Source organism: Gymnoscopelus braueri, assembly GCF_963280865.1.
Source record: "Gymnoscopelus braueri genome assembly, chromosome: 10".
Taxonomy (NCBI): Eukaryota; Metazoa; Chordata; class Actinopteri; order Myctophiformes; family Myctophidae; genus Gymnoscopelus; species Gymnoscopelus braueri.
In genome coordinates, this window is record NC_137611.1 from 45,133,410 (window position 1) to 45,157,528 (window position 24,119).

The following is a 24,119-nucleotide window of genomic DNA, read 5'->3' on the forward strand; positions in this document are numbered from 1 at the left end:
AGGTGGACTGTCACTCTTCCCTGATGTTACGCAAACATAAACATTGTAGTTTTGTTTATGTATGATCATCACACTATTCACCTTTCATACTAATTCACGTGAGCTAAATGTCTACACCAACTTCTTTTGAAGAGACATTCGATTTAGTATGCTGTGTTTTATATTGACAGGGATCGTCGCTGGCGTTTCAGATACTGCCTGGGATTGTTTAACAGCTGAAGACCAAGACTGTGGCAGCAATACATTCTATGATTGTCTGTAATTGCCTATCTATTCATTTTATTATTCATTTACTTTCAGCTTCACTCTCATGACTGCATAGAGTTGGTTCATTAATCTCACATTGTTATGAATAAGAATGGGTGTTGTAGCAGAGACAGTAGTGTTCATAGCAATGAGGAATGTAAGAGAGACCCAACACGGGGTTCACTCTCCATTCCGACATGCTGTCATTCCGACATTGACTTCTAATTGTCGGAGTGGCGGTACCATCCATAAAAAAACACATTCCGCCACTCCGACAAAGTTATGTTCACTGTGTCGGAGTGGCGGAATGTTCCATTTTGGGAATAGTCCCACCATTCCGACAAGGGTAAAGTGCCTAATGGAGATTATTATTATTACCCCTATTGCTTTATGATCACTACTCAGGACATGTACCATGTAACGGGACGGCCCGCCTGGTCGAAACACCAAAGAAACAAGGAATCCACCCGATAACACATTCTAATAGAGCGGAAAACCTTATCTCGTAACTGGAACGGTGGCGCGCTCGTTAAACATTGGACTCTCAACCCCAACTGTACGTGATCGAATCCCAATGCTGATGCTCCTTTTATGAAAACCGCTGACCTTTTTTTTGCCGATAAAGTATAGTTATGGACAGTGGTGTAAAGTAACTAAGTACATTTACTCAAGTACTGTACTTAAGTACGATTTTGAGGTATTTTTACTTTACTGGAGTATTTCCAAATTTCTATACTTTTACTTCTACTCCATTACATCTCAGAGGTTAATATTGTACTTTTACTCCACTACAATTATTTGAAAACTTTAGTTACTAGTTACTTTGTAGATTTTGATTATTATGACAAAACATACAGTAACCACATTGTGAGCTTGTAGATTTTTGAAAAGATGTTTTATGCTTTTTGAACTTGTGAAATGTGACTCTGACATTTAGTACTTTTACTTTTGGTACTTTAAGTACATTTTGATGCCAATACTTTTGTACTTTTACTCAAGTACATTTAGATTTCAGGACTTTTACTTGTAACAGAGTATTTCTACATTGCAGTATTGATATTTTTACTTAAGTAAAAAATGTGGGTACTTTTTCCACCACTGGTTATGGACAAAACCATGACGGAGGCGCGCAGTCTCAAGCGAACTTGAGCCACGAGAGGCACCACCGAGCGAGCTAAAGCGAGCGAGTTGCCGTGCCGAACGTTGCGAAGTTCGCTTGAGCCTACTCAGCGCCGTCCGAGTTACGTACCGATAGGGACAGAATAGTAAATCATGTTTTAGGGCAAGCGTTTACCCCAAACTGTGTGAGTGTGTGTGTGTGTGTACATTTCGGCCATTTGAAAATAGCAGATCTACAAGCTGGTCGCCATGCCGCATTATTATGGATCCCACGCCAGCTCTTGGAAAACCCTGCCCCCGCAAGCTAGTTTAGATGGAGGCCCCGCCCCTTCATTTCACTTCCGTCTACGTCAGTCGCTGTGTGAGAACCACGCCCCTAAAATAAATAAATTCATTTATTTATTTATATCTAGATACGGCAGCTTTGGCATTCCATAGAAAATAGCCAAAGCTGCTCAGCTTTGGCATTTCGACAGAGAGAGAGAGAGAGAGAGAGAGAGAGAGAGAGAGAGAGAGAGAGAGAGAGAGAAATAAAGACAATACAACATTTATTTCAAATAGAAAGCATTTATTTATTAATTTATTAATATTATTATTATTCAGTCACTTTGGCATGGAAAGAATCTAGACAATCTAGACAGCCTCGAGCCAGGCAGCCTGCCTATAGAGCCAGCCTAGAGCCTGCCTGGAGCCAGCCAGCCTGCCTAAAGCCACCCCTTATATATATCCAATAATGTAATTTTAACTATATATATATATATATATATATATATATATATATATATATATATATATATATATATATATATATATATATATATATATATATATATAGCCATGAAAATGAATTTGGGATTTATGGACTGTCGGAATGGGGGGACTAAATGTCGGAATGGCGGTATGTCGGAATGGTGATACGTCGGAATGGCGGTATGTCGGAATGGTGGGATGTCGGAATGGCGGTATGCACCCCCTAAACACTGTATCAGGTCCATTTGGTTAAATATGTGTCCATCCATGGGGTTAGATTTGTATCCTCTTAGAACTCCTTCTTGTCAGTCTCCCGAAACCTTCCGAGGCAACCGGACACCGAACCTCTGAACTCAGGTTTATTTCTTTATTATACTTTATATCTCTGTCAGCTGTTGTATCAAATAAATATCCAAGCATTTAAGTGGTCATTGTTTATTATCTTACCAAGGAAATACTTAATTTACACAAAAGAGAGCCCTAGTTATCTGTTCCACACACACACAAACATATCACTTTGGGGTAGCCAGGAGTCTGTTGTTCAAGAGCAGGGAGATGACTATATGCCCCTGAACGAAAAGGCAGGGGGGTCTGAGAAGACCTCCCATAAAGGGTCGTCACATTGAGTCAAGTCCCAATTTTATGTATTTATTATGTGCTGGATCGAGCAACAAAACAAAACAAACAAACACAAAAAAATAAACACGCAATATCTCGAGGCTGTTTTGGGCTTCCTATTTAGAAGGGCATTCCTATCTATAGAGAACTGGCTTTAACAAGAGCTGTATCAAGTGCTTTAGTGCAGTGGTTCTCAACCAGTGGTCCGGGGAACACCAGTGGTCCTTGAGGGGGTCCCCAGAAAAAGGTGTTAATACATTTTCCCCCCTTTATCCATATCGTATACGCTAGCTATTCAAAAATAGCAGATATACAAACTCCCAGTGCGTCACTTTGTGCCGCGCTGCGAGCTTGTATATCTGCAATTTTTGAACATTTTCAGGGCCCCTGGTGTTTGAAGAATTTTGTAGAATTTTGCATTTTTTAACACAAATCTTCTCTTCTGGGACTTCTTGGCACAAAACATTTTCAGGAGGGGGTCCACGGCCAAATGTATGTCAATGTTTTGGTAGAATAGCCTTGTTCTATAAACCGACTGTGCATCTCCCTGCTTTTGGCTTGAAAAAGGCCACATGTTGCTAACCCAGAGGCCCCGCCAGGGGGGCCCCACCGTCGCCACAGGCACACCGTTGCTCAGATCCGCATCAAACTCTAATTCTCACCAAACTTGCACCTGTGGCCCCCAAGGGCCCGTCGACCCCTGGACAATGGTTGTGCGAAGTTTGGTGCGGACTGAATTATTGAATTATTACAACAGGGGTCAAGACAGTTTGGCATGTTGGTGTATATGACTAAGCCTCTGGTGTCTGGCATTTTGTTTTAAAATACAAAATGTCATGGGCTAGTATGGCCGACTTTAAGGAATCATAACTCAGTCATAATGATGGTACTATATGTTCTGTAGTGGTTCTCAGTGTCAAAAGAGAGATAATTGTTATGTATACTTTTTAAACTATTTAACAATGGGTGGTCAGAGCCAGGACCTATGGCTACTTGGGGGTCCTTCTCATGAAGGGTGCGTTGTCAAGCTTGCAATGCGCAGAGAGGCATTGAATAGAAACCAGCTACTGTAGAACAGAGCTATTCAAGGAGAGTTGCATCACCTCGGTTCACTTCATCGGGCCAGGTCTTCTACATAGCCGTCTATTGGCGAATAGTAACAAAGCCCTAAACCGGAAGTTTATGGAATGCACTGAAGTCTACAGCTCCTTGTAACTACTTCCAGTTTACATGAACCACGTGACCGCATCGCATCGCGACGCATTGTGAGCCTGTAGATATTAATTGTAATGGAGTAAAAGCAACTTCAAAACTGTGTTTTGTTTGAAGGCGGGGTCTTTACTAGTGAACCAGTTATAGAATGTGACAACATAAGCAAAACTCCTAAATTACAGTCTAAATGGAAAGAGAGGTCCACTCCACACACACCTGTTATTTTTTAATCATGTAAGTGAGTACTGTTATTTTAACATTTTGCCAGGTACCAGGCTGAAATAATAATAAACAGAGGATTCATTCCCAAACCCAAAAATGGAAAACACAGAATATAGCATAACCTCTGAAGGAAATAACAGATTAACAGAAAGAAATTTCACACAATTTTGACCCAAGGAATTAATTCAAATTGTTATGAAGATTGAAGCACATCTTGACAATTTCAGGACATAAATAAAAAATAACATCTATATTTATTTTTTCTAAATACTTTTATTATTAGGGCATGCCTTCTATTCTCTGAGCACACCTTTCTAGTAATACTTGAGGAGTCAGGCCTCTCATATTGAGCCACTAGAGGGTGCTAATGCCGTGACTTTTCCTGCCCATCACTATTATAGCATGGAATGGCAGTGGTGCAGGAAGTACTCATATTTTGGACTTAGGCTAAGCAAAAGTAGCAATCCAACAGTGTAAAAAATATACTTTGTTACAAGTCAAAATCCTGTAGGATAGTAGGATATCCTTAAATCTTAAGTCAAAGTACAGAAGTATTTGCATCAAAATATACTTAAAGTCGTAAAAGTCAAATTCTCATTAGGCAGAATGCCCATTTCAGAATGATACATTTATATCATGTTATAGGACTAAGTATTCATCATTAAGCCCTATTTTAGTCATCTACAACAAGCTCACAACACGTGTGCTTGTAGATCTGCTATTTTTGAAAAATGTAGGAAGGTTTTTGATTAATTATTAATCATCTAAATCTGGAAATTATTAGTTAGTTGCTATGCAATAACTAAAGTTTTGAAATAATTGTAGTGGAGTAAAAAGTACAACATTTGCCTCTGAGACTTAGTGGAGTAGAAGTATAAAGTACAGTATCAAGAAACGAGTAAAAGTACCTCAAAATAGTACTTACAGTACATGAGTAAATATACTTAAGTTACTTTCCAAATATGTCTTACAGAACCTGGCCTGATTTAATAACAATCATCAACCTGTAGCCTTCCAAAGTTTTGTAATTGAAGCGTTATTAAGGTTTATTTTCTGACCATGACCTAAGCCAAACTATTATTTCTCAATAATTGCGTTTATTTTGTATCTACTTGAAGCAACAGAGGGATAGAAGATAATAGTAGATAATAATAGGTTTCAGAGTTTTTTGATAAACACAGGCAAACATTTGAAAGTCAATTTAGAATACTTCCATGGGGTTATAAGTTATACATAAGTTGTATACGTTATGTAAGTCAGTGGCTCTCAAAGTTGGGTCTGGGGACGCCGTGCTGTGAGGTTGCTGAGCTCTGCTATTTTTGAACATTTTTGAAAAATCTTGAAAGTGTTTGGAAATGTTCTTAAGTTGTTGACACAAATCTGGGGGACCCTGGCACAAAACATTTGCACATGTGGGTTCGTGGCCAAATACACACATTATTTGGGGGTCCTTGACATGAAACAAGTTTGAGAACCACTGATATAAGTCACACGTTAGACACCAAATGCCAGAGGTTTGTCAAAAGTCAGTTTCAGTGGTGGCCTGGTGGGAAAAGTACTCACATGTTTTATTAAAGTAAAAGTATCAATACTGCAATGTAGAAGTAGCCTACTCTGTTACAAGTAAAAGTCTGGAATTCAAAATTTACTTGAGTAAAAGTACCAAAGTATTGTCATCAAAATGTACTTAAAGTACCACAAGTAAAAGTACTAAAATGTTTGAAAATGGCAGATCTTCAAGCTCACCAAACGTCGCGATGCGTTGTGAGCTTGTAGACCGGCTATTTTCAAATAAAGTGGTTAATGTATGTTTTATAACGTAATCATTTATATCTGCAAAGTAACTCGTATAACTAAAGTTTTCAAATAATTGTAGTGGAGTAAAAGTACAATATTTGCCTCTGAGATGTAGTGGAGTAAAAGTAAAAGTAATTAGAAATACTCCAGTAAAGTGTTACGACCCTGTTATGAGTCTAGGGCACAGGGAGTAACAAAACACGGTGGTATGGTGCCAAGAAAAGTGATTTATTTACATTAAGGTGATTTGACAAGATAATGGATGTTTCAGAAAGGACCAAGACATAGGGAGGCAGGGCAGTGCCAGTGATGACAAAAAACCTTCTAAACTAACTCAGAGTATTAAAGCTTACCTAACTAATCTAATACAGAAATAACCCAAAATAAACCTAACTTAACTTACTATACTAAATAAACTAACAAAATACAGAATTGGCATATACCCTCTTACTAGTGTTTCTAAACAGCATATAGGTACCCTACATGTGTGCAGAATGTAGCCTCCCCAAGCTTACCTTGCCTACCCTTGTCATAAGGTCAAACATGGTCTGAGAGAAATAGGATGTCCAAACCTGGACCTGAGAGAAACAGCATGTCCAAACCTGGACCTGAGAGAAACAGCATGTCCAAACCTGGACATACCTAGATGCAAAGAGAGAGAGTCTTTTTTTCTACACATGAACAACAGTCAGCTTATATGGAGGATGAGACAAGTCATGATTGGTCCACATTAACTTGAGATGTCCCCACCAATCGACCACATGGTAGCTGAAGGTGCTCTTTGATTGGCCCACCATGCTGGAGAGCCACGGACCAATGGAATGGACAGAGAACTGGATGCCATCAGCCAATCATAGGTCGGGAATGGCACACTAGATTTTAAAAGTACCTCAAAATTGTACTTAAGTACAGTACTTGAGTAAATGTACTTATAGTTACTTTACACCACTGGTCAGTTTGGAAGAGCTCTCATGTGCTTCTTCTATTATCTGCAATTGGAATGTCCCAGATGTAGATGACTCCACCCACCTGCTACAACAAGTAGCTTAAAACAAACACTTCAAGCATAAGTCAGACTGAATGAAAACACTTGTAGGCCCGCTGCCATCTGAAACATGTGCATTTTGGTGAGAGGACACAGTGTTGGACTAAGCAGTCCTTCCCTAGAGGGACAACGTCTCACATCAGCTCAGATTCCTTTTCTGTGATGCAACCAGCAACATTTCCACATGAGAGTGCACACAGGTCCCACCACTGTGTTTGGAAAGAGACAGGCCAAAACAATCAGTGGTGTGAAGTAGTAGCTAAGTACATGTACTCATCAAGTACTGTACTTAAGTACCCTTTTGAGGAATTTTTACTTTACTGGGGTATTTCCAAGAGGCAGATATTGTACTTTTACTCCACTACAATTATTTGAAAACTTTAGTTAATAGTTACTTTGTAGATTTTGATAATTGCCCTATATTAATTTCGGCCATTTGAAAATAGCCGATCTACATGCTCACAATGCGTTGCGGTGCGACGCATTGTGAGCTTGTAGATCTGCTATTTTCCTAATGAGTACTTTTACTTTTGGTACTCTAAGTACATTATGATGACAATTTTACTCAAGTCCATTTTGAATTCCGGACTTTTACTTGTAACAGAGTATTTCTACATTGCAGTATTGATACTTTTACTTAAGTAAGAAATGTGAGTACTTTTTCCACCACTGAAAACAATGCAAGTTGAACATTCATATTGGGAAACATCAGTGGTAAAATATGTGTTACTTAAGTAAACTAACAATACCACAATGTACTGTAGAAATACTATGCTACAGGGAAAAGTCCAAAAGTATTGGCAATAAACTTTATTCCCACCCAGAAAGATTGATTGCAGCTGTTGGTTGCTCAGATGGTCATGGTCACTGATCAAGGGGAGCAGTTTACTGTAGGTGTTAGTGTCTTGCTCAGTAACACTTGAACTTCGATACATAGACCGGGACCGGGAGGTGAACCGGTGACCTTCTGATCACCAGACGGCTACCCACTACTACCCACTAAGCTATAGCTGCCCCAAGAAAAAATATATTGTTGCTGTCAGGCACAAACCTCTTACTGTATCTCCATATTTAAACTTTTTGTTTTTTCATAAATTTACGCCCTACTTGATCATACTACAGCGTCACACAAAAGCATCAAAAGTAGCAGATCTACAAGCTCGAAATGTGGCGTGAAGCGATGCATTTTGAGCTTGTCGATCTGCTACTTTTGATGCTTTTGAATCTTAATCCTGAAAAGTAACAGTTTTGTACACATTAGGTTTCCACCCAACAGAGACGATAAGTATAACTAGAAAATATTGTTCCTTAAGAAACAATGTGGGCTCGCTTTAAAGCGAAAAAAACTGTAGTTATAAAAAGTACAAATTCAGTTTGACTCTGTATCTCTGTCTTTGTGTTGTGTGTGGGTGTAGACGTGCCTCCGGTTGATCAGATCGGGAGCACCTGTTATCATCTTATCTTACTATCTTACTACTATAGACAAAAGCTCAGAAAGTTCGTTCGGGGTAAGCAAACACAGGATCACTCCATTTGCCCCGAAACTTGCCACAGACTGTTGATCAGAGCTATGGCTATGTTTTAGGCATCTTACCCCACCTCGATCTGTGATCAGACTCTCGGCTTGATTGATTCTCTGATTTGCCTATCAGACCCTCAGCCTGATATGGCAGGTTGCCATAGCAACCATATACAGGAAGTTTGACCTCTTTATCACAATTACGGCAAACTCAACAGCCCCTGCATGGTAACAGCTTCCCTAAAGACTTCTGTGACAACACTCGACTGCCTCATGATGGCCATGGTTACCCACAGTACAGGCGGCCTAATGACCGAGGTTGGGAGGTTGGGAGGTTGGTTAGGGCCGCAAAGCAAGGCGGGGAGGGAGGAGAGGAGAGGCCAGAGGGGCCGGACTTCCCATGACGTGTGTGCAGAGTGACTAGGCCAGTGCTGTCTGGACCAACCTCGGATCGGGCCTAGATCACATCTAGTTCTACTAATTGTCATCAGTTACACACCTGCTTGCATAGCTGATGGTAGTAAGGGGATGGAGGGGTATAGGGGGCGGGAGTGATGGGTGTGGGGTGCTCCCCCCTGGCTCCAGTGAGCTTGTAGATTAGCTGTGTGTGTGTGTGTGTGTGTGTGTGTGTGTGTGTGTGTGTGTGTGTGTGTGTGTGTGTATGTGTGTGTGTGTGTGTGTGTGTGTGTGTGTGTGTGTGTGTGTGTGTGAGAGAGAGAGAGAGAGAGAGAGAGAGAGAGAGAGAGAGAGGGGGGTATGGGGTGTGGGGGTGGATGTTGACCAATACACACTATTAGAGTTGAATTGGAGCTTGAAGATTGTTGCCAACAAAATGTCACCCTTTTACACACACATTCATACACTAATGGTGGTGGAAACCATGCAAGGCACCAACCTGCTCATTGGAAGTAAGTAACAAAAATGGAAAGGAAAGTAAAAGTCAAAATTAAACTGTGCATTGTAAGCACTTGCATAGTACCACTGTAGTGCATCATACAGCTATAGATACAGTACAGTGGTCTCATACAGCTATAGATACAGTAAAGTGGTCTCATACAGCTATAGATACAATAAAGTGGTCTCCTTTTTACCATAGGCGGAAATTACATAATCATACTGCATGCAAAAACTGCATGGTTCTTGCCCAAAACTGCATGAGATTGGCATAAATTTGGCATGTCTACTCTGTACAGGGGAGGCTTCTAGGTATCCATGTAACCGATTTCCATTCACATATATTGAGGTGACAGCTGAAGGGAAAATGGTGATGGCCGTTTTTCCCTCACAAGAATGTCGATGACAAGGTTGGTCCCATTGGAAACTTGCGGTTGTCTAGAATCAAATGGTATCTCTATCTTTGGGCTACGTCTAAATTTGAGTGTGCTACAGTCTCCGAAAGACAGTCTCGCCAGTGTTCCCGCCAGCAATCCCGTGGGTCTCATAGGGGTATTAAAACATTGAAAAAAACACACTTTGGATCAAAATCCCTATATTAGAGGTCCTGTCGATGCCAAAAATCCAAACTAGGAAAAAAAAGCAGTTGCGAGTGGACCCCTTCTAGGGCCTCTACTATGACTGAATATTCAATTTTCTCCGATTTGAGGTATAGTGCAGAATTTTGGCTACAGAAAGAGTAATTTTCAAGATAGCTTAGGGACATGGGAAGTTTTCTATTCAAGTGAGGCAGTGATATTCACCATAAAGTGCTGAAAAATAATCATCTTTGTTGTTATTTGTCAAGCGGACAGTATTTTTTTGTGTGTTTCTGGGGATGTTGTAGGTCATATTTAAAAATACAATGGTAGCAAGCACCAGAATCCTATTTCTACTTACCCCTATGTATCAGGATACTCCATGCCGAATTTCATATGTGTAAGACAATTTATGTAATTTTAGTAAATTAATTTTCCCATTAACATAATTTCTGGAGTATTTTCCTCTGAGACCAAACGGCCCGAGTTGGGGGTGGTCAGTATGAACTTGTGATTGCCCAAGGTATATGCTAACAGGAAATAATAGAGATTTTTTTTTGCAGAGAACATCCTGAGGGCTGGGCCTGGCTCCCGGTCTAAATGTGGGCTTGATCTCTTGATGTCTGACATGGAATGACTCTCACAAGTTGGTGCTTTACTGTGGTGGACATACTGTGGCAAACATGACCCAGATCACAGCCTAAATTAAAAAGTTTAAAAAGTGTAAAATAATGTAAAAAATCACACCCAGTGTGAAGTGGGCGGTGTGGTCACAGTGGTCATCACAGTGATGGAAGTTCACTTAAAGAAAAGTTATATTTCTGAAGTGGGTGGTGCTATTTATTAACAATAAACAATAAATAAACAATGGTTGGTCCACAATGGGTGATTCACTTAAAAAAATCACACCCAGTGTGAAGTGGGCGGTGTGGTCACAGTGGTCATCACAGTGATGGAAGTTCACTTAAAGAAAAGTTATATTGTGGACCAACCATTGTACACCCCTAACTTAAAAAAAAAAACATAAATGTGTTTTTTTAAAAGTGCATAGTCCTATTTATAGGGCTATGCACATGTGTCATGTTTCACTAGCAAATCACAGTCCTGAATAGACTGTGATTGGCCAATCACGGTGCAGGGTTAGGGGGGTACACTGGTGGCCAATCACAGCGCAGGATTGGGGGGTGCTATTTCTTAACAATAAACAATAAATAAACAATGGTTGGTCCACAATGGGTGATTCACTTAAAAAAATCACACCCAGTGTGAAGTGGGCGGTGTGGTCACAGTGGTCATCACAGTGATGGAAGTTCACTTAAAGAAAAGTAATATTGTGGACCAACCATTGTACACCCCTAACTTAAAAAAAACCATGAATGTGTTTTTTGTACACCCCTAACTTAAATTGTACACCCCTAACTTAAAAAAAACCATGAATGTGTTTTTTTTAAAAAAACCATGAATGTGTTTTTTTTAAGTGCATAGTCCTATTTATAGGGCTATGCACATGTGTCATGTTTCACTAGCCAATCACAGTCCTGAATAGACTGTGATTGGCCAATCACGGTGCAGGGTTAGGGGGGTACACTGGTGGCCAATCACAGCACAGGATTGGGGGGTGCAAATATCCAAACCTCACATATAGGGGCGGTTTCACCGCCCAAAAACCCATAAATGTGTTTTTTTTAAGTGAAAAAAAACCCATAAATGTGTTTTTTTTAAGTGCATGGTCCTATTTATAGGGCTATGCACATGTGTTGTGTTTTTTTAAAAAAAACCATGAATGTGTTTTTTTTAAGTGCATAGTCCTATTTATAGGGCTATGCACATGTGTCATGTTTCACTAGCCAATCACAGTCCTGAATAGACTGTGATTGGCCAATCACGGTGCAGGGTTAGGGGGGTACACTGGTGGCCAATCACAGCACAGGATTGGGGGGTGCAAATATCCAAACCTCACATATAGGGGCGGTTTCACCGCCCAAAAACCCATAAATGTGTTTTTTTTAAGTGAAAAAAAACCCATAAATGTGTTTTTTTTAAGTGCATGGTCCTATTTATAGGGCTATGCACATGTGTCATGTGTTTCACTAGCCAATCAAAGTCCTGAATAGAGTCAGCCAATAAAGTCAGCCAATCATATTACAGCTAGCATTGAATGTGTAGGGGTTAGGGGTGTACAATGGTGGCCAATCACGGTGCAGGGTTAGGGGGGTACAATGGTGGCCAGTGATTTGCATTGAATGAGTAGGGGTTAGGGGTGTAGGGGGGTACAATGGTGGCCAATCACAGTGCAGCGAATGTCGATGTCCAAACCTCACATATAGGGGCGGTTGCACCGCCCAAAAATACCCGGCTATCCCCAAAGGAGATTAACATTTTGAATTCTGAACAAAACGACTAGGTGAAAGTATGGCAGAGCTAGAGCATGCCAAAACTGAGGATAAAAACAAGGTAAAATAAAGTTACAATAAAGAATAGTGGCAGTAACATATCTGGGGCTCACCCAAGAGATGGAACCCACGAATAAAAGATTAGTTACAACTAAACAGGTACTGTTCCTGGAGAAACAGTGTGAGCTCGTCTCTCATAAGTCGGTGTGTTGTTACGGCGAGCGTTGCCCCAAATATAACCCAGAAGTTATAAAATAAGAAGTTTAAAAAATTGAATGTCACAAAATATGTGTTTTCAAAAAAATCTAAAAGTCTCTTTTCCCCAAAGTGATGACTAGGTGAAAGTATGACGTAGCTAGAGTGTGCCAAAGTTTTTAGGAGGAAAATAAATAATACTTAATGAACATAACAATTGAGCTCTTCTCAAGAGATTGAGCCCACTATTACAAATTAAAATAACAAAAATAGTAATACAAATTAGAATAAGTAGACAAAGTTTAACCTGCTCTTCAGCCATGGGGAGAGGTTGTGGCTGTGGCTGCTGTGAATCTGATTCCAGCCATCGTCCAGCTCCATGGGCATGGTACAGAGGAACGGCGTCACCCGCATCTTGGTCTGGTAGTTGCTTTTCTCACCCTCTCAGGTAAATGTAGCCATGGTGGCACATTTGATCAGACCAGCCGACAGGACCCAATTGGGGGCATCAATAAGGATACCATCTCGTCCTGTCATGGCTACCTCCACCATATAGCAGCTAACCAAGCTGTTGATGCCACGGTGGAGCTACTGGAGGATATCAGAGTGACTGTTGGCGATAAGAGCTTCCCACGGATTAGTTCTTCAAAATACAACAACCTCAAAATACTTGAGGAAATGTGCTTAGTGCTTTCCACCGCTGGAAAACATGTGGCGGAGGCAGGGTTACTCCAGCATGATGGTGGTGATGATGATATTGATAATAATTATGGTTTCAACTGTCGATATTATCTCTAATCAATGTTCCCATCTGTATAATAATTCACTAAGTCTTTTGGCAGTAGGCTACCTTTATGTTTGTCATTGCCATGTCTGGCCAACTACTGCTGAGCAGTGAGATTGATTTGATCATCTCTGATTAAATCTGATGATGAACTCCAAATCCATGATGGAAATACAAATAGTAAAACCCTTCTGTCCATGTAGAATCACTTGCACTTTTTTCTAGGTGTTCTTTTGACTACAGTCATCAGCTACTGGAGTAGTGTGGTGTTTACCTGCAGAAACACACCGCTATCACACACTATCGCTGTATTTTGGTGTTTTCACTGTTTGTTTTGGTTGCCCAAAAGATGTCCGTCTAGTGCGTCTACAAAAACAAACAGTGAAAACACAGCGACAGGGCAGCGTGTTTGTGCAGGTAAACATCACCACACTACTCCAGTGGCTGATATACTGCTGGTATAGAGAGAAATGATTGGAAAACAGAAATGTTGTTACGTAAACACAGAGCAATGTCACATACAGTCTTTAATAAATAAAGGACTCTGAATAAGCCTTTATGCTTCCTTCTGTTCTTCCACTGTAACTAATGTCTTTATTATATTGAATGCACTTTAATCTGAATGTATCTGCTACCTTGAAAACTCCCCCCCCCCAATATTCTATAATAGTAGCCTATATACTAGTGCATTGGTTCTCAGAGTGGGGTCCCAGGGGCCCTGGCCACGCTATGAGCGGAGCTGCTATTTTTCAAAAAAACGTGAAAATCTTTAACACAAATCTTCTGGGGCTCCCTGGCACAACATAGGCCTATTTTCAGATGGGGGTCCGCGGCCAAATATATATATCTATATATTTCTATATATATCTATATATATGATATATATTATAAATATACACATACACACATATATATATATATATATATTATAAATATATAAACATATACACACACACACACACACACACATATATATGTATATATATATATATATATATATATATATATATATATATATATGTATATGTATATGTATATGTATATATATATATATATATATATATATATATATATATACACATATATATGTATATATATATATATATATATATACACACACACATATACACATATACACACACACACACACACACACACACACACACACACACATACACTATCTGCATCTGACCATAGAGGGTCCATTCTATTCCTGTAGGAAGTGACAGGATCGCTGCAGTGAGCCAATCGGATCGGAGGATAGAGCCTCAGACAACAAACAAAAGATCGAGGCTAAGCACGGAATACTTCAGTGTGTTTAGTCTGCTGCTTCACTGCTGTGTCTCCCTGGTGGTGGTGGTCCGCACCGTGGTCCCCCAAACCGTCCAGCAGTCTCAACAACAACGTCCGCTCTCTCAACCCCCTTCACAAAGCCTGTTTAGTCGTAAGAACGGCGGCTTTGGAATAGATCCGTGGCTTTGTGTTGTTGTCACCAGCTTAATGTGTCAACCGAGCCCGTTCTATAGCCGTTAGCCACGTTAGCTAGTCGGAGGAGGGGAGGGGAGGGGAGGGGAGGGGGGGCTAACTAGCTGTTGTGGCTACCTAGCCTAGTTAGCTTAGCCTTAGCTAGCTATCTGCGTTGCTAACTCTTATTCTGACGGTCCGGAGGGCTAACTAGCTGTGGCTACCTAGCCAGTGAGCTTAGCCTTAGCTAGCTAGCGTTGCTAACTCTCACCCTGACGGGGTACGGAGGGCTAACTAGCTGTGGCTACCTAGCCTAGTTAGCTTAGCCTTAGCTAGTGAGCTAGCTGCGTTGCTAACTCTTATCCCGACGGGTCCGGAGGGCTAACCCAGCTGTGGCTACCTAGCCAGTTAGCTCAGCCTTAGCTTAGCTAGCGAGCTAGCTGCGTTGCTAACTCTATATACGGGTCCCTGTTGGGTGGGCTCTGGCTTGTTGCTCAAGCCAGTTTGTTTTTGTTTTATATTTATTATTTGTATTAAACTAAACTTGGGTGGTCGGCCAGGGACTCTTATTATAAGGGGAGCCGGATGTCGGGCCAGTCATCGGGGGGTTCCTGCGGCTTCCTCATGTCGGTGGTGGTCCAGCACGGAGACTCCCAGCTCAACGAGCAGGAGAAGGAGCTCAACCGGAGGCTGCGGCGGCTCTACCCGGCCGTGGACGAGCTGAACGAGACGCCGCTGCCGCGCTCCTGGAGCCCCAAGGACAAGTTCAGCTACATCGGCCTGTCGCAGAACAACCTGCGCGTGCACTACAAAGGTATTTTGGGGGATTTCTCTTGTCGTGTTTTTTTTCCGAGCTTGACTTTTTACAGCTCGAAACACGACCGATAAATTGGATATAAACACTTTTTTTTTTGTTATCCCCTCCTCCTCCTTCAAAACATAGTGGAGGCTAAATGTTCTTCTAGCTCGGCTAGCTGTGGCTAACGTTAGCCCCGCAGCTGCCACGGGGAAGTTGGTGACCCGTCGAATGTTGTTACCCGTGGTGAATGCTCTAGTTCAGCGCATCTCTAACTCTTCTCCTTTTCAAGGTCTCCCCTTCATAGATATCTATGCTCCCCTAACCCTAACCCTAACTCTTGACAGTGTACAAATGGATTTGTACACTGTCGAGACAGACTTGTACGGGTCAATTTAGAACCCCACTCAAGGACCCCCGAGAGTCCCTGGACCCTAACTTTGAGAACCACTGCTCTAATTCTTTTGAATACAAAGAATCATAATAATATGGAACAACAATCATTCGTATTTTGGTGAAATTGTAAATGGCACATGTTAGAAATGATCACATACAGATGCGTGAACTCATTATTTTATTACAAATTAGATATATTTGATGTCAAATCAATTATTTATAAGGTTAATAATTCCACACCTAGATGTTGTCTTTTGAAGATGTTTTAGACATTTTCCACAGCGTTGATTATGATGGGAATTGGGAAAACAACCAGTTTACCTGAGATCTACTTGGTAAACAACACTGCGGGGACAACATTCGACGGGGTCACCGATTTCGGCGTAACGCATGCTAGCCCCAGCTGCCATTGTGGCTAAAAACAAAGTAGGGCTAAAGCTAGCAAGCCCTCAACACAACAACAAGACAGAGGACATCTTGCAAAAAAAACGCAACCCAGCAGCTGGCATCCAAAGAACTGACCCAGTAGCTCTCTAACCGTCTGATCCACCCTGCCAAGCATTACTGATCTGATGTCATCGAGCTTACGTGGTTGCTAATACATTAGCTCAACTGTCATAATAATTATTGTGACATTTCAACACACAATGACCATGAAATAAAGTGCAGCTAAAGCTGGTCTAGAATGCCATTTTTGACAAGTCACACTGTCATAAGCTGTCCCCAGCAACCTGCAAGTGTTGACAGCCTGTGTTGTTAGTTAAGATTGTAACCAGATAACAGGAAATGTCATGTAGAGCTAGAGTTCAGTTTAACAGAGGTGGCTGGCTTCCCAACAACAGTAATTAGTGTTAACAGTATAGCCGGTTCTCTCTGCTACTGAGCTTTTCCCTTTCCTATCAAGTGCCTTTTTTCCCTCCTTCTCTTTGACATTCAGGTTAGACTAGGGTTGTTTTTTGATGCAGGCCTACCCAGAAAAGGCTACAAAAAAGGGAGGGGGGTTATTAGGTGTGACTCTGTTTCCTGGGTGTGTTCTTCTACAGTTTTTTGGGCTCTTGAAAATGTTCTGTCTGAAGAACAAATGCAGCTGAATCTTGTCATGTGTGCTAGACAAACTTTTTCATGTCATGTCAAGGGCCCCATGTATTTGGAAATGTATTTTGCCCAGGGTCCCCCGTACAAGATTTGTGCTGTTCAAATGTATTAAAAAAAATTAAAAAAAACAATATTTTCCTACCAAAAATTGCAGATTTTTTTGTTTGTTGGTGAAAATGGCTGAATTACAAGCTTGCGATGCGTTGTAAGCTTGTCGATCAGCTATTTTCAAAGAGCTGAGGGTTAAAGTGGTTAAACTTGTTTTGATGCCGTATTAACAAATTTTTCCTGGCGGGGAGGGGACCTCCCGGGAACCCTTTCAAGGACCCCTGGAGGTCCCGGGACCCCACTTTGAGAACCACTGAGATGGACTGATGCTGTGAGCAAAGTAGCATAAGCCAGATACAGCTGTCATTTGACATTTTCACAGTCCCTCGCATTATGCGTGACATTTTGACAACACAGTCCGTCACAAGCTGAAATATCATTCCACTCATAATCGCTAATTAGCATAATTTAGCCCATATACTGTAAATATTGTTTATCAGTAGTTCTCAATCTTTGTGTGTCAAGGACCCCCTACTTAATGAGTAGTTTAGCCCCACCCTCTGAAAATAGTTTGCCACAGACTAGCCCCCTCCCCCCCATAAGAGAAGATTTGTCAAGTTGTGTCAACATTTTTCCATCTACAAGCTCAAAATGTGTCCTGATGTGACACGTTGTCTTGTGAGCTTGTAGACCGGCTATTTGCAAATAATTTTCAAATCAGGCTTAAGTGTTTAAGCTGTTCCTCATTTAGCTGGGGACCCCTCGCCCACCCCCCCCTCCCCGTGGTCGGTCCCGTCTGTAAACGATATGTACCAGACTACACCAAATCCTAGTTTGTTAAATATTAGTTGGCAAGTTTCCAAACATGTATGCTTAATAAATATATGATTTTCAAATAATTTTTACATCACAACAAGAGCTGTGATCAAAACAGGAAACGGTTGAACAGACTCTAATGAATGATTTATACTCTGTGGGTAGCGTGCCAGTGTCGCGCACTGGAAATGGCCGATCTACAAGCTCAAAAGGCAAGCACTTGAAGATCGTCTATTTCTTGTGCGCGCAACCGAAGTGTATCTCAGGCTTATCTGATGGTCGGTTACCTGCCAAAAGGGTCAGATGGAATAAAGAACACATCAGTTAATGTGGTCTTTGTTACAGACCGCCATGGATCTCTCTCATAGGTATTTAAAGCAGGATGTCAGTGTCCTCAAGCTGGCTACTGTATTTGTGTAGCAGCCATTTTGTCACAGATAAAATGAGAAATGGGGTTGTTGAACAACAGGTTTTCAAAACGGACGCGAGAGGGGCTGAGATTCATGTCTCGTTCCTGTTTAAGTCCAATGACAATTGTAACAATTGAACACACGTTTGATAACTAAATCTCTGTTATTCTGGAGTTTTTAACACCAGTCTATGCTAAATGCTATTAAAATAAATCTCGGCCTGTGGCTGGTAAATCTACTCCAGCAACAGTACCAGCCATCCATGATCCATCATTTGCATATCCTATTCTGTTGTCATAATGAAATTCCCCGTTTAGAAAGAGTCAAAGTCGCTGCTGGTGAATTTTAAAATGTAACACTTGCCGCGGTGCGCTTAAAAAAAAAATCCTTTTTGTTTCATGAGACCATTTTCACAGCAGACATTTGACAGGTGAACACAGCTGAAGCTAACAACATGAATTGCGGGTGTGTTTCCTTTAGGTGTTACTGTGTGCCAGCATGGACAGCTTCTGTACATACAGTTAACTTCATGCTGCGAGACAGAAACCAAAATGAAAAGTAGCCACAATTAACGTTATTACCTTCAGCTGCGTTTACACGTCAAAATGTCAGCTGTGAAAAGGGTCCATGGATAATGGATACGCCTGATGAATTAACCACTTTAAAACCCATATACTTCATTGACCAGTGTCCCGTCCCCAGGGGTCTCTATTTGGTCCTCCTTTTTTTTTCCTTCTACCAAATCTCTTTCAGCAAACAGTCGTTTCGGTTTGCCACTTTCAGTGATGGCCTATTTCTTGCGACTATTCACCTATTATGACCTGTCCAGAGTAGGGAGGCAAGGGTTCATGTGGTTAAATAAAATATTGTCACTTTTATTTTTGGAGAAAGTGATGTTTGGTCGATTATGTTTCTTGGCAGTAACGTTTATACCATTGAAAAGCCTGTTCATTTCCCTTTTTAAATGGTGCCCCATTTGTAAGGACCTTGCATTTGTGGGATGAGCAGCACAGCTGAGTATGTGGGTTGCTCACATGGAAAAAAAAATCACCAAAGCATCTCTGTCAATGCCAAACAGCTTATCGTCTCTGTCGGGTGAAAACGTCCAAAACTGTTACTTTTCAGGATTCAAATTCAAAAATGTAATTGTGCCATGTTTTGACCCCCCCCCCCCCCCCACAAAAGTTAGAATATGGAGATGAGATGTTTCTGCCCGATAGCAACGTTATTCTGTTGCTTTTGACTATTGCGCATCCCACAAATGCACCTTCCTTACAAATGGGGCACCGCTTAAAAATGGAAATAAATTAGGGGTGAGCCGATTAATTAGCCACTAATTTCATGAAACGATACGATATTGGGCTCACAACTTCGATACGATACGCACTTTTTTATTGTGAAAATATATGGGGGAGAAAAAAAGCAAATGCAAACAAATAATTCTGTTTTTGCATTATTCAGACATGCAAACTTGCCGTTTTGAATCCAAATAGGGCAATAGTGTAATACCTAACCCGAAGAAAAAAAAACATGTTGTCACCCTTTTCACCTCGGGGCTGTTTGCATGCCTGATTATTATTATTGTTAAACAAAAAAAAAAAACTTTTTTTTTCAAAACGATATTTTTTTTCCCAAAACGATACATATCGTCACGAAAACGTATCGCGATATATCGCGGGACGATATATCGGCACACCCCTAAAATAAATGTCATGGTCTTTCGAACGGCATTAAAGTAATTGTCAAGAAGCATTGTTACAACAGTAGACATAATCTACCAAACACAAATTCCCAAACATTTTGTTAGATGTTTAAGTAAAGCATGTTTTTTTTGATTGATTGATTACTTTATTAGTCAGAAATGTAGGACATTAAGGCTAAAAGGAAAAGTCCTCGGGATTTGTTTCCATTGTGGTCCTATGTATTCAATTCATCAACAATATCGGTTAATATTGTCTCCCTCTTCTTCTCACCCAACAGGTCATGGAAAGACGCCCAAGGACGCAGCGTCTGTCCGGGCCACACACCCCATCCCTGCCGCCTGTGGGGTGTACTACTTTGAGGTCAAGATCATTAGTAAAGGACGAGATGGGTAAGGAGAACCATTTTTGGAAGGCTGTGGACACACACAGGTGTCATTTGGGGTCCCTGGGGATGGCAGTTGCCAACCCCCAGTGACACGTTTAACCTCAAATTCACTTATTTTATGCACCGTTTTTTTGCACGAGCTCACAATCAAATGGCAACTTATTTTTTTTGCCTCTATTTCAGTATTTCTCAAAGTTCTAGTTAGGAACCAAATGGACCCTTAAATGTCTAACTTTGAGCGTACAGGTCCATTTGATTCCATTTGTACGCTTATGGGGGTTCTATGGCCCAATACCTATCATACTGGGGTTCCTTGAAATAGAATACAAAGTTTGAGAACCAAATGACTCCTGTGTGTGTACATGCTTGAATGATGGCCTGTCTGTCTCTCTCTCTCTCTCTCTCTCTTCAATCAGATTGTGCCTGCAGGTTTAACTAGTCTAACTTGTAGCGAGCTGTTGTCTTATCTTTTCAATCAGATTGTAAAATTACACTAGACCGTTACTGTAATTCAGATGTTATTGGGGCTTCAAAATGGCTGCTTTACAGCCAGCCTGTCTCATCAAAGGGAAAATAAAGACACTCAACATGATTCTGGTTACCTACAGTTTAGGGCTGCAACTATCGATTATTTTCTTAGCAATTCTCTCTATCCATCTACTACTTCGATTAATCGAGTGATTGAGAGGCGCATTCAAAAAATATATATGTCAATAATTCAATTAACCCAATGTAATTGTGTACTTCATCACACAACAATGTTCAAAGAATGTGAAAATGGCAGATCTACAAGCTCAGATTTTTAGCTTCTATTTCTTTCTTACCCAAAATAGGGATTGATTATTAATGGATAATCTTAATAAATTATTGATTTATCAAAAAATATATATAATTGACTTGCACATTGGTTAGTTAGATAATTGCTTTGCAGTTTTCTGTAAACTAAGCAAGCCCATGATGACACCTGTCTGATCTGTTACTCATGACTAGGCATATAACGGTTTACCGCTACACACACACACACACACACACACACACATATACGTGTGTGTGTGTATATATATATATATATATATATATATATATATATATATATATATATATATATATATATATATATATTAAAAAATGCAAATATTGAAAACAATACTTTTGTGACTGAACTATAAATTAATTAATACGTTTGAAATCATAATTTTATATTGTACTCAGTTCATTCATTTGTAAGGCTAATAAAATATTTTTCCTTCAAAGAAATATATATATATATATTTTTTTATGGCCCCTAGTACCAAAAATATATTAGAAAAAAAAATTCAAAAAATATTTTAATACTGTATACCGCGGTATTTTGTATACCGCGATACCGTACTGTAGAATTTCATACCGTTACATGCCTATTCATGACCACACTCATTTGTTCATGCTGAGATCATTCCAAAAAAATACGCAGATTTCAGGTTGAATCAGCAACTTATTAACTAGTTTTATATTGTTCGGTTAGTCTAAGGCAGCGGTTCTCAAACGCAAAAGGACCCCCCCCTAAGTTGGGTGTGCATTAGGTCTATGGACCCCCATAACCCTCTTAACGGTGTACAAATGGAGCCAAATGGTAGCCTCGCGTGGCCAGACAATATCACACGACACACTGCGTGGATTAGAGATGCGCGGATCGCGGTTCTAGCCGCGGTTGCCGCAGTTAACCGCAGTTTGGGTGGATTTGGGTCAATCAAATATAATTATGAATTAATATTGGATAAACCGCAGGTGAAATGATGCAGGAATTAAATGAATGATATCAATCTATAGGCCTATAATAGCTTTTAAAAAGCACGAAATTTCACCGTGTGTGCGTTTGTAGTATTTTAATATTACGTCATTTTACACCAGGCACAAATTAGCCGCTCACTACATGTTGCTGTGCAGGCAGCCAGTGTTGCCAGGTTGCGAGAGAAATAAGTAGCCAGGTCTATGAAAATAAGCCCAAAACAAGTGCCAAACAACAAGCCCAAAAGTCGCTTGTAAAAAGCTTATAAAAAGCCGACATGGCAACAAAGTGGTCGAAAGCGAAAGTAACTTAATGAAGACGTGCGCTTGTTGTTACCATGGTTGTGGATTGTATACAGTCACTGCATCGCGACAGTGGTGAGTAACATTGTTTATAAGAAAACTAACGTCAGGAAATTAACAATTATTTGGTGCGGTTGGTGCGGATCTATAAATAGGATGATATAATTACCGCGGGTGGATGGCGGATGGATAATGAACTTGTAAACGCGGATTTGGGTGACAAAAAAACCCATCCGCGCATCTCTAGCGTGGATATTAGTCTGGTCCCGTCCCTATCAACGATAGATTTTTTTCCAAGGGGCGGTTACAAAAAGATCCAAACGGACTCTATTGGTTAGACCTAAACCAATCGGAGCAGTGCTTCCTTGTACGAACCAATCAGAGCAGTGCTTCCTTGTACGTCATTGCTCCAAATAAGGTGATAAGCCCGCCCTCATTTGGATACTGGGCCCTGATTGGTCCCTCACGACTTCGGAGGGAGAGAAATGAAATCTCTGTTGAGGGGGGCCAGACCTAATCTGCCGAGGGCTAAAGTGCGATGCAATTTTGCAAAGGCAGATTCGTCTGGAACCAGGCTAGCCAAATGGCCCTGTAAGGGCTCTATCCGCAGCCATATTGGATAGAAATTGGGCCTCTTTACTTCCTTCATAGGTGTTACCAATGATTCTAATTAGGGCTCTGTTCCATTTCGTGTAGCACAGTGGTTCTCAAACTTAAAGGTAGGGTACTTAAGTGATTTGCAATTATTTAAATAATTGCAAAATGGGTCTATGTTCTGATAGTGCTCGTTACTATAGTGTCCTGTCCATATAAGGAGTCTCCCATGTCTCTCCAGCTCTTTATTAAACAGAAAATGCATTTTCAGTGCTCTCTCCTGATTGGCATAAAATGTGTCACCTACCTGAAAATGTACTATATTCTGTTTACTAAAGAGCTGGAGAGACCCCTGTGACCGAACAAACGCTCTGTAGCAATGATTACTATCACAATATAGTACTTTAACCTTTAAAAAAAAAAGAATAATAATATTATCACTTACCCTACCTTTAATTTCAAGGACCCCCATGAGTTACACACCAGTAAGGGGCCATTTGTAACCCCCTCAAGGAACCATGAGGGTCCCTCGACCTCACTTTGAGACCCACTGGTGTAGCAGAGTGTTTCCAGTGAGCCAACATGCACAATATCAGCACTGACTGTTTGACCAGAGTGGAACAGAGCCTTCATTAGTGTCATTGGTAACATTGGAAGTAAGGAAGAGGCCCAATTCTGCTGTGCATAGAGCCTATTCCTCGCGTTTAGAAGTGCCCAGACGTATCGGTAGGTGGAGAGATATCTGATCGCCTGGCTGAGATGTGACATCATGTGCTCGGGCTTAGTTTGTGATTTTTGTCACGCCACCTTCCCCCGTCTCTGAATTTTCAAGCAATCCACAAATTAATTAATTACCATTTTGTTACAAGAAATACTCCCCTAAGTAGAATCCAAGATATCTTATCTATGCTAGAATCAATTCACTCAGCGTGCGGTTAGGGTCATCAAATCAATACCATGTGCGTATTCC

The 24,119-nt window shown here is 40.7% G+C and overlaps 2 protein-coding genes across 2 annotated transcripts in view; both read left to right on the forward strand.

Annotated features, from left to right (window-relative positions):
- The window catches only part of LOC308093112 (tubulin alpha-1B chain-like), a gene marked incomplete at its 5' end in the record, with an annotated part of 213,967 nt that overhangs the window by 126,273 nt on the left and 63,575 nt on the right, over positions 1-24,119 (forward strand). The gene's annotated exons all lie outside the window — the stretch shown is intronic.
- The window catches only part of ranbp9 (RAN binding protein 9), a 44,271-nt gene continuing 34,851 nt past the window's right edge, over positions 14,700-24,119 (forward strand). Inside the window, exons 1-2 of the mRNA XM_080439319.1 lie at positions 14,700-15,650; positions 20,378-20,489. Coding sequence (XP_080295445.1) covers positions 15,422-15,650; positions 20,378-20,489 — 341 coding nt within the window. The 5' untranslated portion in view covers positions 14,700-15,421. The remainder of the gene's footprint in view (positions 15,651-20,377; positions 20,490-24,119) is intronic.